The 17,217-nt window shown below is 41.0% G+C and overlaps 2 protein-coding genes and 1 non-coding gene across 3 annotated transcripts in view; 1 reads left to right on the top strand and 2 right to left on the bottom strand.

Annotated features, from left to right (window-relative positions):
- The window catches only part of Rs1 (retinoschisin 1), a 30,048-nt gene extending 25,528 nt beyond the window's left edge, over positions 1-4,520 (bottom strand). Inside the window, exon 1 of the mRNA XM_015488065.2 lies at positions 4,452-4,520. Within this exon, the coding sequence (XP_015343551.1) occupies positions 4,452-4,503 (52 nt within the window). The 5' untranslated portion in view covers positions 4,504-4,520. The remainder of the gene's footprint in view (positions 1-4,451) is intronic.
- Positions 4,521-6,952: 2,432 nt separating this feature from the next.
- Trnav-uac lies at positions 6,953-7,025 on the bottom strand. Its single transcript has one exon. It is a non-coding gene; the product is annotated as a tRNA-Val (tRNA).
- A 113-nt stretch (positions 7,026-7,138) lies between these two features.
- Positions 7,139-17,217, top strand: part of Ppef1 (protein phosphatase with EF-hand domain 1) — a 135,145-nt gene continuing 125,066 nt past the window's right edge. Inside the window, exon 1 of the mRNA XM_015487974.2 lies at positions 7,139-8,300. The gene's annotated coding sequence lies outside the window, so the exon portion shown is untranslated. The remainder of the gene's footprint in view (positions 8,301-17,217) is intronic.

Here is a 17,217-nt window from a genome sequence, read left to right on the forward strand (position 1 = left end):
GGGGGGGGGGCTGGGGATGTGGCTCAATGGTTAAGTACCCTTGGTTTAATCCCCAGTATCAAAAAAAAAAAAATCAAGACTCTCTTTTGGAGGGACCAAAGGTGAGAGGTGACGGTACTGGAGCCGTTTCCACATTTTGCAGAAATGAAGCCGAAGGCAAAAAGGAAAACTGGTGTTGGGGGTGGAGGGGGACTCAGCTTCAGTCTACCTGTGGAGAGGACGAGGCCTGAAAAGAAGGCCTGCTTTCACAGTCAGTTCCTGTGCTCCAGCAGATTTGTGCCAGATCCTTATGGAAATGAGCAGAGAGAGAAGGAACAACAAGCATTTTACAGGAAACACTTTCACCAAGGGAGCAGCGACTGGCTGCTGCAGCCCCCCCCCCCCAAGTGATTTAATCACCAAAAAATAAAAGCTAAAGAACAAGAGCAAAAGCATTTTTTGACTATAACAATTATCATACCAGAAAACAACATTGTTGGAATGAGAAAAAAAAAATCAGCCTTTAATAGGAACATAGTAAAAGATTTTGATTATGTAGTTGCATATTTTTCTGCCTACTCGATTGTTTTTGTGATTCTCCCACATTATGTGAGATGTCTGCCACTTGCCCATCTTTGATTTGTACAATATGAGCTCATTGTACCCTTTTGCCCCAAGGGCCACTCCACTGGGGAAAGTCTTGTTCCCACAGCAAGAAAATTCAAGAAAGGCATGCCTATTTCTCCAAAAAATCCCTTGCAAGGGAAAAAGAGTACGTTAGAGACACACATAGACTATTTTAGTTTCTTTGATTGGGTATCACTAAATACAGAGCATCCTTTCCCATGGAAACACGAAAGTAAGGAGAAAAGCATAAAACTGTGAATGATAAAAACTGTCTGTAACCAGCTTCTATTCTACTTGAGAAACAAGAATATGACACAGGAGAAACATAGTCAGCTACAGCAATGTTCCTCTTGGGAAGAAGAAAGAAGGAAATTGCTCCTAGTGTGAATGTGTTACTATTTTCAGCAACAGGCATATTCATATGTAATTCTATTATTGTTCATGCTTCAACACATATGAACCTTAAAGACATATGCTAAGCAAAAGACAAAAAGACCACATGTCGCACCATTCCATTTTAATGTAATATCCAGAAGAGGCAAATGTCTACAGACATAAAGTAGATTTATGGTTGCCAAAGTCTGGGGGAAATTGGAGACTGGGGAGAGATTGGTTAATGTTTGGGGTGATGAAAATGCTCTAAAATTAGAATGTGTATGCCACAAATCTGTAAACATATTAAAAATGATAGAATTGCACCCTACAACGGATGACTTTTTTTAAAAAATATTTTTTAGTTGTCAATGGACCTTTATTTTATTAATTTATATGTGGTGCTGAGAATCAAACCCAGTGCCTCACACAAGCGCTTTACCACGGAGCTACAGCCCCAGCCCTAAAAGAATGACTTTACTGGTATGCAAATTACATCTAAATAAAGCTGCTTTTCACAAAAATCTGCAATCTCTGATGGTTGGCACACCAGCAAAGGGGACACATTCATATGGAAGATGGAGCTGGAGAGCTTTGTTGTTGTTTTTATACAATAAGCATGACCAAGTCATGGACTAATGTGTTTTAATAGGATAGATGTTTTAAAAATCATATTGGCATAGAATCCAAAATGTGCAATGGAAGATAAAAAGAATCCTGACAGTTCTATGATATAGATGGGGCCTTACTATGAGGATGTGTGCATTCCCAAATGAACCTTCATCCAGTGCATAAGCAGAGTCAATCCATTGACCTCATTTCACTACATAAAGGAGCCACCACCGTGGAACAACAGAAACAACAAAGAGCACATTAGATAAGGAATCGTTGTCTTTGGGTTCCCAGTTGTGCAATGGAATGCATCTTTCCTCTGTGTGTTGGCCATGTGTCCATCTGGATTCTAAACTGATTTAGGACAGTAATTGTGTCCTGTATTTTTCCTGTCTCCTGGAGTATCCCTCTGGCTCAGGGGAGAGCACACAGGAGATTGCCAAACCATGCTGGTCATTTTTGGCTGGCTGGTTTCCTTCCAGGTGGTGTGAGGATGGAGGGCCTGGGTTAGGTGGGTAAGTACATTAGGTGGGTAAGCCTTCCCACCTGACCACATTCCCTTCCACCTGGACAGATGGTATCTCTGCTCTTCCTGGACATTTCTGGAGTTCCCCACCCCTGAATAAAAATTGGTAAGTAATAGAATAAGATGGACTGTTATCTTTGTGCCTCCCATTTTATTATGATATCCAGGCCTAATTTTAAAATGCATTGGTAAACTTTTAGAGGACTTCTTCGCATTTGGGGGTCATGGAGCAGGGTTGACAGACTTGACAGACTCAGCACCGTGAAAGCAACAAGAATCAGCCCGGCATGTCAAGTTCTTTCAAAATGTTTGCCCACAGCACATACTCAAGCATGGGTTCTTAGAGAAATGAATGAATCTCAATGCCAACCATGAAAAGGAGAAATCTAAGGGTGAGCCCCGTGGATGTCTGAGAATCCTAAGTATTTGGATCTAATCCTCAACTCAGATCTTGTTGAGCAAAGAGCGAGGAGTAAAAGAAAAACAAAATCCCCAAAGCATCTTAAAGCATTAAGACTTACTGGGACAAGGGGGATGTAGCTCAGTGGTAGAGCATTTGCCTTGCACGCACAAAGCCCTAGGTTTTATGCTAGGTACCAAGGAATGAAAGTTATTGGAACAAGTTGCTGCCTCTGAATTGCAAGGAGGAAAACCCCTTGCAACAGAAAATTGGTTAAAACAATCCCTATTTAGAAATATATCTTGGGGGGGCTGTGGCTGTGGCTCAGTGGTACAGCACTTGCCTGGCATGTGTGAGGCACTGGGTTCGATTCTCAGCACCACATAAAAATAAAGGCCCACCAACAACTAAAAAAATATTTAAAAAAAGAAAGAAATATATCTTGGGGTTTTCAAAATGACTTTGGGATTATGTTTTTCTCAAGTCTTTCCAAATACTGAGAAATGTGATTAAATAACAAAAGTCACAAGACTGGGGATTCATGAAAGTGGATTCTCTATCATTAAAATACAGTGAAAGAGTAGGAAGGAAAATGTCAGCCAGGAATCCCGATGCTTCTTGTGTGTTTCATCTTGTCTGTCTACCAGGTCACTTGCAGAGAAGAGGGATCTCCCCCTCTCTGCCCTCCTTCTTTATTTCCTATAAAACTCGCAAATACACAATGACTGCAAAGAAGACATTCAGTTTCTATTATCCAAATGAACCCGACAAGGAGTTCTGAGTGGATGGCTACTTCAGAATTGAGAGAGAGATGAGAGTAATATTTCTAAGATTGAGAGAGAATTTAAAAGTTCAATTGGATGACATTTTAGAGACTTTAGTTTGTTTGTTTTTTTTCTTGTTTAAGCGCATCACCCCAACCAGGGCTGCATTAAGAAATTTTAAAATGATGGAGTGTACTGCGTCTTTGGGGTTTCTTAACTCTCAGTTGGATTATGCTTTTTATTAGATTCCAGTGGTACTTGGCGTGTTATGTTAATCCATATTTAAACTAGGGTGACCTTACGTCCCAATTTGCTCAGGACAGTCCTGGTTTACACCTGTTGTCCCAGCAGAATTATTAATAGCATCCTTCTCTACCTTAGCATACCAGTTTGGAAGATTAAAATTCTAAAATCACACTATGACTCCTAAAACTATTCTAGAGTATAGCATGCCTTTCATTAATCATTGCAATTTGTAGCTACTTTATACAATATCTGAGGCCCTTTCTTCTTCTTTTTTTTTTTTTAGTATTTATTTTTTAGTTGTAGTTGGACACAATACCTTCATTTCACTTATTTATTTTTATGTGGTGCTGAGGATCGAACCTAGGGTCCCGCATGTCCGAGGCGAGTGTTCTACCGCTGAGCCCCAGCCCCAACCCAAGAGAGCCTTTCTTCTTTCTGTTGGATCCTTTAAACTTTAGAAGGCTCCTCACAGAACAAGAGAGCCAGTGGCAAGCTGGGCATGGTGGCACACGCCTATAATCACAGCAACTTGGAAAGCTGAAGCAGGAAGATGGCAAGTTTGAGGCCAGCCTCGATAATTTAGGGAAACTGTCTCCGAATAAAAAATAGAAAGGGTTGGGGATGTAGCTCAGTGGCAAAGCACCACTGGGTACAGTCCCCAGTATCAAAAAAGAAAAAAAAAAANNNAAAAAAAAAAAAAAAAAAAAAAAAAAAAAAAAAAACAGAAGCAAGCCAGTGGCAAGACAATGACAATCATATTCAACACAAAGACAACTGTTGTTCATTAATAACACCTTAATGAACATGTGTTGTTAATTAGTGATTTTTGTATTATTCAGGTTGTATTTCTATTTATCAACTATATTATAAATTAAATTGTATTATTATGTATTATTAAACATGCCAATGGCTGAATCGCACATACCTTCATAGCCAAAGAGAAGTAATAACAAGAAGCCTTCTATCTTGCGTGGCATTTTCCCTTGTCCTTGGCGGCAGCTCTACCTTCCTGAAGTGGGGAGCTTGCCCAGGAGGAGGAGATTAACTTGAGCACCAGCCTCATTAAGCATCTTATTCCATTTAGTTCTTAGGTTTTAGCTGAGTCCCATCAAGTTAACCCACATAGTTACCTGCCTCAACAAGGAAGTCTCAGAGACAATACTAAAGTCAACTGAGGTTGGTTTAACAAGGAAGATACTGGTTTTATTCTATCTTTAAATGTTAAGGGAAGGTGGGGCTGGGGCTGTGGCTCAGTGGTAGAGTGCTCGCCTAGCTCACATGAGGCACTGGGTTCAAACCTCAGCACCACATAAAAATGAAATAAAGATATTGTGTCCACCTACAACTAAAAAATAAATATTTAAAAAAAAATGTTAAGGGAAGGAATGGAGGGAAATAGAAACTAGAATCCTAAGACTCAGCTCTTCATCTGTTCTCTGTTATTGTCTTCTAGTGGGTGACCTTGAGCAATTTTCTGCCAAATAAGTCCTAACATTCTTGAATGGTATGAAAATGCCACTGAATCACCTCTCACAAAGCAACTTGGTGTCATGTTCATACTATTCACTCAGGAAAATACTAAATTTGGTGGGGGAGACAGTTACACACAAAGATGTTTAATGCTGTGTTACTTATAATAATAAAATTGAAAACAAATCAAAGTGTGCAAGGTTAGGGGACTGGTTAAGCAAATTAGGAAAGGTAGTAAAGCTGGGGAGGGTTAAGAACATGGATTTCCAAATTACACTGGATGCAAATCCTAGTTCTACCATTTGCTGTGAACTTAGAGCAAATTTCTCATCTGTATGATAATGATAATAATGCTTCATTCATACAGTTATTTTGGCTTAAATGGAATAATATCTGATGGTGTTCATTTGTAATCCTAACTATTCAGGAGGCTAAGGCAGGAGGATCACAAGTTTGAGGCCAGTTTCAGCAGCTTAGTGAGACCCTGTTTCAAAATAAAAAAAACTGGGGATATAAGAACTGGGGATAGAACTGGGGATATAACTCAGTGGTGGAGTGCCATGGGTTCAATTCCCAGTAAGGGTGGTAGTGGGGAGTGATGATATATACAAAGTACTTAGAATAGATCAGGTAGGGGGTGGTCTAGTGGTAGAGCTTTGCTTTAGCATGTGCAGGACCCTAGAATTGATCCCCAGTATAGCAAAACCAAAACAGAACACTTAGAACAGTGCCTGCCATACTTACCTATCATTGTTACATAGCCATTAAGAATTGGGTTGATAAGGAGCTCCAGGTGTGGCTCAATGGTAGAATGTGTGCTTAGCCCAGGGTTCATATTTCCCAGCACTCCTAAAAAATTGATGGAAGGAAAAATGAAGTAACCACTCCCTTGATGGGTGTAGAGCTTCAGTTTTGCAAAGTGAAAAGATGCTGATCTGTCTCACAACAACGTGAATAGGCTTAACATACCAATGTGAATAGTACATAAAAACTGTATACTTAATGGTTAAGATGGCATTTTAAAGGAGAATTGAGTTGATTGTTAATGACAGGGACAATCATGTTATACTTGAATTACAAAAAAGTAACGAATTTATGTACTGTATAAGCAGAACTATGTGGGAAAATGCTGAGAAAAACACAGTTTTCCCTTCCTCTTTTAGTTCTTTGCCATCACCATCCCACCTGTAGCCTACATCCTCAGTACCCAAGGCTCAGACACCTTTCTCTTATTCATTTTATCAAAGATGAGAAAAGCCAAAAACAAAACACAACACAACACAACAAAACACCTCTCCCCACCCCGTAAAGGAAACAGTAATGAAATATTAAAGAGGAGCACAAAAGCAACTAGGCAAATGTTTGGTCATTCAATAGGCACTTATTGGATGTCTATAGAACTGGCTTTTATTCTATACTATGTATGGATTCATTAAACAGATGAATGTGTATTCCATTAATCCCACTGCTGTCTTAAAAACAAAAGGACTATATTGTCCCCCTGCTTTGTATTTTAAAGTTGACCGAAATATTAAACCTTCAATCATAATCATAATCAACCTTTAATAATTCAACCGCAGTCAAATCGCTGCTTTACTGTTACATTTTAGTTGGAGGTTTTGTGTGGAGCCGGCCTGTCCTGGCTCCAGGGAAAGCGCCGCGCCGGGGAGTACCAGGAGAGGTCGGATAGGGTCCAGCAGAGACCTTGGCTCCGCGCCGCCTTCACCCTCTGCTATTTCGCGAGTCTGGCAACTGCAGCCGCGATCTTGAGGAATTGGAGAGGTTTTCATTTCGTTTCTGTGATGAAAGAATGTCAAAAAAATTTTAAACGAATAAAGGATAGATAAGGAGAAAAACACTTTTTTTTTTTTTTTTTTTAGTGGATGTTATTTTGTTTTGTCTTTTTTTATCCAGAATTCTCAATGGATATAAAAACCAAGAACTTCTTCTTAGTTATGGTTCCACTGGGGCTCGAACCCAGGACCTTCTGCGTGTAAAGCAGACGTGATAACCACTACACTATGGAACCTCCACGCAGGCCCGGAGCGTTAGTTGTCTATTCATAGTCACATCAAACCCAGTGCCTCCCCCACCCCCCCGGAACCCCGCCCCTCCGCCGTGGTTCCGCCCCGCCCCCGAGGCACAAGATTAGCTTCTGGATCTTCGCCGGCAGCTTCGGAATTTGAGCTGCTTCAGCCGCTCAGCACCTCAGACTTTCGGCCGCCTGTAACCAGGGCTAAGCCGGGACTCGGTCCCTTCCTCGCCGAGAATGCTGGCCCCCTAATTACCTGTCCCCAAACTTTCCCTCAGCCGAAGCGTCGGCAAGGTGGTCCGACCGGCAGAAGTGCGCCCTGCTGGGGCACTGCTCCTTCTGGCAGCTTCGCAGAACTCGTGAAGGACCGGTACTTTCCCATTTTCCCCCACAGGCAAACTGAGCCTGGGTGACCCGACTGACCTGCCCCGTCAGAAGTCAGAATGTTGCCGCTTCCGGCAGCTTTGGAGACACTGAGGCAGGAGCAGGGAGGACAGGAGCTAAAGAGTTGGCAGCGCGGGGCTCGGAGGTGGGGCGCCATTTTTATGATGGCGTCTATTGTGCCTGGGTTGAAAAAGGCCACTGGTTAGTTAGTGGGCTCCTTGCCCGAGGGTACGGGCCTGTTACTCTCCTCTAACCTTATCCCAGCATTCCTCCCTTTTCGAAGCCGCAGAGGGGATGAAAACCGAAGGCCTTGCCTTCAGTCCCTTTGGGTTAGGGTCAGGGGTGGTGCTGGTGTAGACAGGCCACCTGAAGCATGATTTCAGGTGCCCAGTGTAAGATGAAAATGGCAGGTCCCGTTTTTATAAGTTAGGAAGATTTTCAAACCTTGACAGTAAAGCATTAAATCCAGCGTGGGGGCCTTGTGGGATTGCAGATGGCAGTTCCTGACCCTACAGCTGTGTTTCTAGAACTATGGTCCCAGTAAGATGCTGCGATCCGTCGCCTCAAAGGACTCCCACATGGTTTCCCACATGGTCTCACTTCTTGCTTTTCATTGTTAGTGTCATTTTGCCTTCTCCAGGGCTTCTGGGTGGATCTTCACCGCCATCATAGGATTGCTCACCACCTGCAATCTTGAAAACCCACTAAAAAACACGGTGGTTGCGGGGAGGAGCGCATCTTAAGCACCCTGGTGGATTTGAGCTGTAGGTGGCAGATGTTCTTTTCCCTGGCGTCTTCCTCCGAGGCTGGCAGGATGATGAAGAAATGATACTGATGATAGGAAAGCAATTCCCTTCAACCAACTCCTGTTTCCCGTGGAAGATACAGGTGGGTGGAATGAACACTACGTGGGGGTCATGATCTGGATTTTAGTTTTGTTGTAGCTACTCACCAGCTGTATACTCTTGAGCTAGCCAATTCACCTTCCAAGTCTCAATCTTTTCCTCTGTGAAATACTACCACTTTCCCCTCTGGCTCTAAATATTATCCCCATTTACCATGTAGAAGAATGGAGGCAGTTATTTGCCCAATGAATTTTTTCCCCCATAGAACTAATTAGAGGCAAGCTTGCAGCTAGTGCCTGTTTTATCTAGTACCCAGTTTTCCTGTGTCCTCAGTTTCCTGTAATATTCTTTACAGGGTCTCCTTACAGTCTTCCTTTTTGTTGATATATTTTAGGAGACCTCTTGAGTACTTGTTGCCTAGAGTGTGAGCCTTGAGATGACCATGAGTGGCCAGCCACTAACTGGAGAATGAATTCATAAAAACTCCATGTTTCCTGCTAGTTATTGAGCTGTAATGACTGCTGGGGAACTCCATAAATATGTCCTATTTCCAAGCCCCTATCAGTCCAAAACAAGGTTGCCAAGAATTGGCCCTAAAATTGTACCCACTAGTTGTGTGGTTTGTATCTCCAGGGAATGCTTTGCTCTCCCTTCAGCTTTCTGTTTGCCAAATGCAAGCTTTGGCCAAATTCCCATACTTAAAATCCATGTAGAAAAGAAGCTGCCCCTCTAATGCATTCAACACAGGTTTCTGCCTTTAGTAAAAAACAAAACAACAACAACAAACCCTTTTGTTTCTTTTCTCCATTATGGCCAGAAGGGAGACTTTAGTTCCATTCTTCATGCCCCTCTGAAGTGTAGTCACAATGTCTATTATTAGGAAAGTACAATATGGCTTACAAAGCACTTTCACATACATTCCTGGCCAGGAGCCCTATGAGGTAACCATGGTAAGTATTACTATCACCATTTTTCATTGAAGAAGTTATGTTGAGTTGGAATGCCTTGCCTGTTACCTTTCAGCTGGTGAGTAGCAGGCCTTGCTTTATATTAAGCCTAGTGATACCTGATTGTGCAAGGCCCAAGCCTATAAAGACTACATGTTTATTGCCTTAAGAGTGGCATTGGTTTTTTGTCTTATTTTGTATGCATGCTAGCAAGGCAGTGGATACCGTTTGTTTTTTTGTTTTGTAATTTTTAAACAAAATCCTCAAAAGTAGGAACCATAAGTCTGTTAGAAACAACTATTGATGACTTTTACCTTGAAACCGTTGAGAGGGATAATGCTTCAGATGGCCAGCTTTGCCTTGCACTTCTGTCTGTTTAGTCAGATTTGTGAGGCCTGACACACCCAGATATACTCTCGTGCATTTGAACAAGTATAAGAAAAATACATGAGCAAACTAATACATGAAGACCAGAAGCCACTTCAGACTTTGAGTTCACTGATTTCTCAGGTGTTTAGTGTTGTTTCACCAGTGTTTGGCTTCACTGATAGAGGTAACTTGACCAAAGAAACTGCGGTCCCAAACATTCAGTTTAGTTAAGAAGCCTAGTTTACCTGATATCATTTAGAAACTGTTGTATTGCAGCTCAATATATTCAAAATACCTTGAAACTATCCTATTGTGATAGACATTTTGGGTGTGTGTGTGTGTGTTTTGCAGTACCGGGGATGGAAACTGGGGCCTACTGCATGCTAGACAAGCACTCTACCACTGAGCTACATCCCCAGTCTAATATTTGTTTGTTTTTGCCACCTACCTTTTCACAGTCTCCTTCAACCTCCTGTACCTCCTCTCCCAACCTGGGTTACAGCTTATTACCATGCTTTCTATTTCAGTGGATAAAGTAAAAATGGAAGCAATCAGAAGAGAATGTCCACAGAAACCCACCTGTCTGTGTCTGTGGCTTCATACTTCTCTTCTTCATTTATCTCTCCCTCTGTCTTCTTACTCGGCTCAAATTCTGTGGTCATTTTTATCACACACTTGTTTGCCCCCTCATTGCTTCCTTATACTTGCTGGCAAAACCACAATCTGTTAAATGAAACTCTCTTTTCTGTGCTTCTGGATATGGCTCAAGAAAAATCCACATCCAGGCCGACTGGTTTCACATCAAATTCACCACTACTTGCTTTAGGTGAGCTCTGCAGCCCAGTTTCATGACCACTTCTCGTGGCCATTTATTTTATTTTATTTATTTATTTATTTTTTAAAAAGAGAATTTTTAATATTTATTTATTTATTTTTAGTTTTCAGCGATACAACATCTTTGTTTGTATGTGGCGCTGAGGATAGAACCCGGGCCGCACGCACGCCAGGCGAGCGCGCTACCGCTTGAGCCACATCCCCAGCCCCAATGGCCATTTATTTTTTACCTCCTACAGTATAGTTTCATATCTTTCTTCCTCAACCTCCTGTACCTCCTCTCCCAATATGGGTTATAGCTTATTACCATGCTTTCTATTTCAGTGGATAAAATAAAAATGGAAGCAATCAGAAGAGAACGTCCACAGAAACCCACCTGTCAGTATCTGTGGCTTCATACTTCTCTTATTCCTTTAGTTCAGGGTGTCTCTATCACAGCTCTGTGGGTTGTGACTGGGTAACCCCCTTGTGTGGGCTGTCCTGTGTATGTTTTGCAGCATCCTTAGCCTCCAGTCAGTAATACCTGTGGCACCCATATATGAATACCCAGTTGTGACAACCCAAAATGTCTGCTGGAGGGAGCAAAATCTTGTGGGGGCTATTTGGCAATGTCTGGAGATATTTTTGTTTATTGTGACTTGGAGGGGGTGCTATTGGCTTCTAGTGGATAAAAACAAAGGATGCTACTTTATATCCTGCAATGCACAGAAGAGTTCCCCACAACAAAGAATTACCTGGCCTCAAATGTCAGCAGCACCCAGTTGAGAAACCCTGTTCTAATTGGATTATTTGCATTTCTAATGCCTGCTCTGGCCCACCTGCTCTTGCTTACTCTAGGAACTCACTACAACAATTTCCTACTCTTCTATATAAATCCCCCCACCCCATATTGGATCACTCCCATTGGCACACAGACCTAATCTCTCTCTTTTTTTTTTAAATTAGTTATTGATGGACCTTTATTTATTTATTTATACATGGTGCTGAGGATCAAACCCAGTGCTTCACACATGCTAGGCAAGTGCTCTACCACTGAGCCACAACCCCAACCAACACATAATCTCTTAATCCCATTTCTCCCCTAGCTATTTCCATTTCTCTGCTCTCTTTTATAGGAAAAATCTGCTGCTTGTTTTTGGTGCTCTTTTCAGTTCTGTTCCCTGCACTGGCACTTGCTTGTACCATTCCTCTAGTCCATATCACCAGGGACTTCCAAATTGCTACACAGAATAGTCCTCTTTCATCATCTTATTTGATCTACTAGTAAAATTTCTTTTCTTTTTTTTGTGTGTGATACTGGATATTGAGCCCAGGGGTACTCCACGACTGAGCTATATCCCCAGCCTGTTTTATTTTTTATTTTGAGACAGGGTCTAGCTAAGTTGCTGAGGCTGGCCTCCAATTTGTGATCCTCCTGCTTCAATCTTCTGAATAGCTGGGATTATAGGTATGCACCACCATCCCAGACTATTAGCAGCATTTCAGTCAATCACCCTTGTTTTTGAAACACTTTTATCTCTTTGTCCTTTGAACATAGCTATTTTCCTTAAACTTCATTCTTAACCCCCAATGACCTCATTCAATCTAATGGCTTTAAATACCATCTATTTATACCAAATGTATATCTCTAGTCCAGACTTTTCTCAAACTGCATATTCAATATCTCCATTTAGATGTCTAATAGGAATCTTAAACCCATTATGTCTGCATCTAAACTCCTTATCTCTACTCTCTAAACCTGCTCCTCTTTCAGACTGTCTTATCTCAGATAATGGTAACTTCACCTTTCCAGTTATTTACACTTAAACATTAGAATCATACTAGATTCTTCTCTTTTTCTCATAACCCAGATGTAATCTCACTAGCAAATCATATTGGCTCCATCTTCCAAATCCATCTAGAATGTAATGGCTTTCTACAGTCTCCCTTGCTATCATCTAATCAAAGCCACTATCACATTTTTCCTGGATCATTGCCAGTAGTCCCATATCCTGGCTGCCCAGCCTCTGTGCTTTTCTTCCTACAGACAATTCACATAATAGCCAGAGAGTCCTTTTAAAATCTGAGTAAAATCTTGTCAATCCTTTGTGCAAAAACCCTTCACTGGCTCTCTACCTTAACTAGAATAAAAGCCAAGCCTTACAGTGGCCTTCAGGGCCCTACCTGACCTGAACTCCTCACCCATTATCATTCTGATTATATATCCTATTACTCTGCCTTTTCTTTTATTCCATTCCAGCCACCCTTGCCTGCTTGTTGTTCTTAAAATAAACTAGGCCTCTCCTGCTTCTGGGCCTTTATACCTACTGCTTACCGACCCTTGAATATTCTTCCCTTAGATCACCCCATTGTTTGTCTTCTCACCTCATTCAAGTATTTACCCAAATAATTTCTCAGTGGGTCCTTTCCTGATTCCATTTTAATTTTTTTTTTTTTAGTTGTAGATGGACACAGTACATTTATTTATTTATTTATTTCTGTGTGGTGCTGAAGATCGAACCTAATGCCTCACACATGCAAGTCGAGCACTCTACCACTGAGCCACAACCCTAGCCCTGCTGATTTCCTTTAAAATTGCTATTATTCCTTTCCATTCACCCTAGAAACTCAGTATCTCCCTTTCCTGCTTATTTTTCTTTGTAGCACATAGCACCAACTAAATTTTTAGATGTTTACTTATTTTGTTGATTGTCTTTCTCCATCCTCAACTAGAATGAAAGCTCTATGAGGGCATGGGTTTGGTTTTGTTTGCTGCTATACTCCACAGAGCCTAAATAGTTATTACTAGCATATACTAAATTCTTAATAAATACATCTAGAATAAATTTGTCAGTATTGGGGGGTGACTCAAGCCAGGTCAGTCAGTTCCAATTATAGCGAATCCTTGAGCTTTCGCATGAATTCCTGAGAAGAGGCATTTTCTTGTTCAACCTGGACTTGAATGTGAGATGATCCACAGGCTGAACGTTCTGCTGTCATCTTACTATTGCATTGTATTAGGCAGTGCTCTTAATTGTATACAACAGAACCCCTTTTGTTCAAAGTAGTTTTTGGTTGTTGTTTTTGTGTGTGTGCTGGGGATTGAATCCAGGGCCTCATGCATAGTAAGCATGTCCTAACCCCACCCATGTAGGATTCTTATAGCATTGCCCCACTGATAAGCTTGATCAAGTGAATTGCTTTGACCAATTGAATGTGAACAAAAAATGATGTGCGTCACTTACCAGCAAAAGTATAAGGACCAGTATGCTTTGCTACTTCTCTTTTTCCATTCCCTGTGAGGCCAGCAGTGCCCCAGAGACAGGTTGACCTGAGTCTGAGTGGGAAGACTGTGTGTTATACAATTATAGCCCACTTGCACTGGCCATGAAATATAAGTGAAAAGTAAACCACTAAGATTTTGGATTGTTTAGCATAATATCATCTAGGCTGCTTCAACATTCCTACTAGTTTAAGAAGAAAATGAGTTTATTGAAGGATATTAGGTAGTTCTCAGGATCTCTGAGAAGGCCTTGGTGATTCTAAAGCTAGAAACAATATCCACATCTCACTAAAGGACTACACTAAGGCAGCTGCCCACTATTGTCTCCTCTGAGTATAGATTTAGCAACTCCAATCAGTGATGGAGTGCAGAATCTTTACCACTGCTGTCTCTGAAAACTGGAACACCTCTGCCATTAACCTTGTCAGAATATGACTTTTGTAACCCCTCTTCTTCATGTTGCCCTCTTCTGGATTGAAAACTCAGGCAGTTCTTGGTTTAAGTGCCTGTGTTCTTGCTGTAGGAGAGGCTGGAAAAGCAGTTTTTTTTTTTTTTTTTTTGTTGTTGTTTCTACTTTGAGGAGGTAAGGAGTCAAATGAGAAGAATTACCAAAACAGGGAAGAGGATTTGAAATTAGTGGATGACCATAAAGCATGAAAAATATCCACTACCTCTGAGGCCTGAGAATGGAGCCAACACCAAGAGATTTGAGTTGAGAAATAGAGCAATGGAGTGCTATTGTTTAAGTCCTTAACCAAGTCATTCTGTGAATATACCTACTGACCCTTCAGCTATTTGAGGAATATATTCCCAGTTCTGCTTAGGCCAGCTGGAATGGGTTAACTGACACTTGTAACAGAGAGAGTCCTAATGAGGGCTGGGGTTGTGGCGCCTGCCTAGCATGTGTGAGGCACTGGGTTTGATTCTCAACACCACATCCAAATAAATAAAATAATATCATCTAGGTCCATCAACAACTAAAAAATATTAAAAAAAAAAGAAAGTCCTAATGATATGTATCTAAAATGTATGAGCATCAGCACAGTGATTAACAGTGGTGTCCTGGCTTAGACAAATGAAACTTTTGGTTCTCAGTTCGTAATAAATGGGCATACAGCCAATGGTCATGAGAATAGCCACTTTTGGTAGGATAAAGTTTTGGGTTCCCAGCAGTTCTCAAATATGGCAAGACATTTGCTCATATGTGGCACAGTAATAGATACTGCTAGTTGCACATCCAATATACATTCTTCTATTCCTCAATAATAAAAAGAAGCATCAGCACTTGTGTAGTGCTTGCTATGTATTAGGGTCTACTCATAAGAACACTATGACAAGGGTACTATGATGTTTAGTTTACAGGTGAGAAAAATTCCACACAGAATAATTAGATAACTTGACTGAGTCATACAGCTGGATAAGAGGTTTTTTTTTTTTTGGATGGTGATACTGAGGATGAAACCCAGGGGCATTCTACCGCTGAGCTACACCCCCAACCCCTTTTATTTTTTATTTTGAGACAGACTCTCACTAAGTTGCCCAGGCTGGCCTTGAATTTGTAATCCTCCTGCCTCAGCCTATTGAGTAGCTGGGATTACAGGCATATGCCACTGTGTATATCAGAGCAGGGTTTTATACCCAGGCCATCTGGCACCGTAGGCTGTGTTTAACCTCTGCACTACACTGCCATCAAAATGTTTGATTTTGCAATGTGTCCCACTAAAACAGCTTGATCTCCCAGGTCCCTTAAGTGCTAGGAGAGACGGTGTGACATGATTCTGTTCAACAGGAGGTATGTAAATAGGTGGGCTTCCAAAACTATTTCTTTAAAAGGAAGTTCCTTTAAGTGGTATGTTCCATTTTGACTATAAATCTTCACTTTCTGTCTACCAATGTGCATGTGATGCTAGAGGTAGATTAGCTGTTTTGTGACCATGAGTTGATAGTTATGAAGAAAGCTGCAAAGAATCTGGATTTCCTACTATCAGATTCTTTGTTGCATGTGAAAAACACACCCCACCCTGCTTTTTTTTTTTTTTTTTTTTTTTTTTTTTGGTGATGCTGGGGATCAAACCCAGGGCCTTGAGCATGCTGGGCAAGCACTCTGCCACCGAGCCTCATCCCCAGCCTTTTTCATTTTCACTTTGAGACAAAGTCTCACGAAGTTGCCCAGGCTGATCTCCAATTTGCTATCCTCATACCCCATTCTCTGGAATGTGATTACAGGCATGTACCACTATGCCCAGTTAAAATTCCTAATTTTTAAAACTACAGATTAGTGGGAGTTTCAGTTATATGAGGGAAAATACAAACCCTATTGATTTTAACTTCTCCATATTTTTCATCTGTATCTGTCTCTTACATCATTTTGACAATGTTTTTAATCTGCCCACCAGCTGTTGAAGGATTGGTCTGTGTCCCAGTCCATGCCTACAATGTCTAGAATCATAGTGTTGGGCAATGTGGGAGTTTTTTAAAAAGGATATGACATGGTCTCATTTCAAGTTTAAAGAACATAGTTAAGGAATAAATTGTTCTAAGATCTTAATGGAAGATAATGACTTGATGTGGTTTTCCTAATGTAGGATGTATTGGATTTTAATTAGGACCATGTTTCCTTTCCCTTAAAGAAATTTGAAAGAGAAGAAGGCAGATGGGAGTGGGGGCTAATAATGAAGGCCTCTGTGTGATGTTTTTCTCAAGACCAGCTATCAAAATCACCCATAATCACATTCAGTGAGATTGGATTTTTTTTAGAGATAGCCACTCCAGAAAGAAACTGATCAGCTCGAAATACTTTGTCATTATCCCTTTCTCTTTTACTTGTCTTGAGATGCCTCTAGTTTCTAAGGTCGCTCACCCAGGACTATGTAAATGAGCACAGAACAATTGGTTACTCCCCATTTCTATAGCACCCCACTTAAAAGGCAACATCTGATGGCAGCCAATGAAATGAGCTATTCCTTCTCCTTCCACAACACTTACTGTCTTATTTAGATTTCTGTGTGGATTCCAACTGTGCACAATGTCAGATCTGCCTCTAAGCTGTTCTCTGTAGAACTGATGGAAAGATTTCAAGAGTGGTGCAGGTGTCACGCCAAAATTATATGTGTATTTTTAAGTATTTGGGATCTTTTTGATACAATTACGGTGCAGTCTGAAGGCTGTGTACAATAATAAAACCAAAACCAATCAGTAGGTTGTTTAACTCAGTTAGAGGCTGTCTGCAGAATAGCAGTTTTTCTTTGCTAAATCCTGTTAAAATGCAGTGGGTTCTATTTTGTGCAGAATGAGCAGGCTGCCATGACAACTGTCTGTGAATATTATTTCAATATTAGTCAGGTTTCCAGCATCAGCCTCTGGGTCCAGTAGTCATTCTAAAACCCAGATGCACATCTACTCTTAATGGAGTTCTCCAGGACATGTTTACAAAACAAAAACAAAACACTTTGAACTAGCTGATTTTTTCTTTTGGAAGAGAAATTTGAATGAATTTACACAATTACAAATTGGTTGTGGTTTTTATTGCTTCTTATTGTTTCTTCCCC

The sequence above is a fragment of the Marmota marmota genome, unplaced genomic scaffold, assembly GCF_001458135.2.
Source record: "Marmota marmota marmota unplaced genomic scaffold, marMar, whole genome shotgun sequence".
NCBI lineage: Eukaryota > Metazoa > Chordata > Mammalia > Rodentia > Sciuridae > Marmota > Marmota marmota.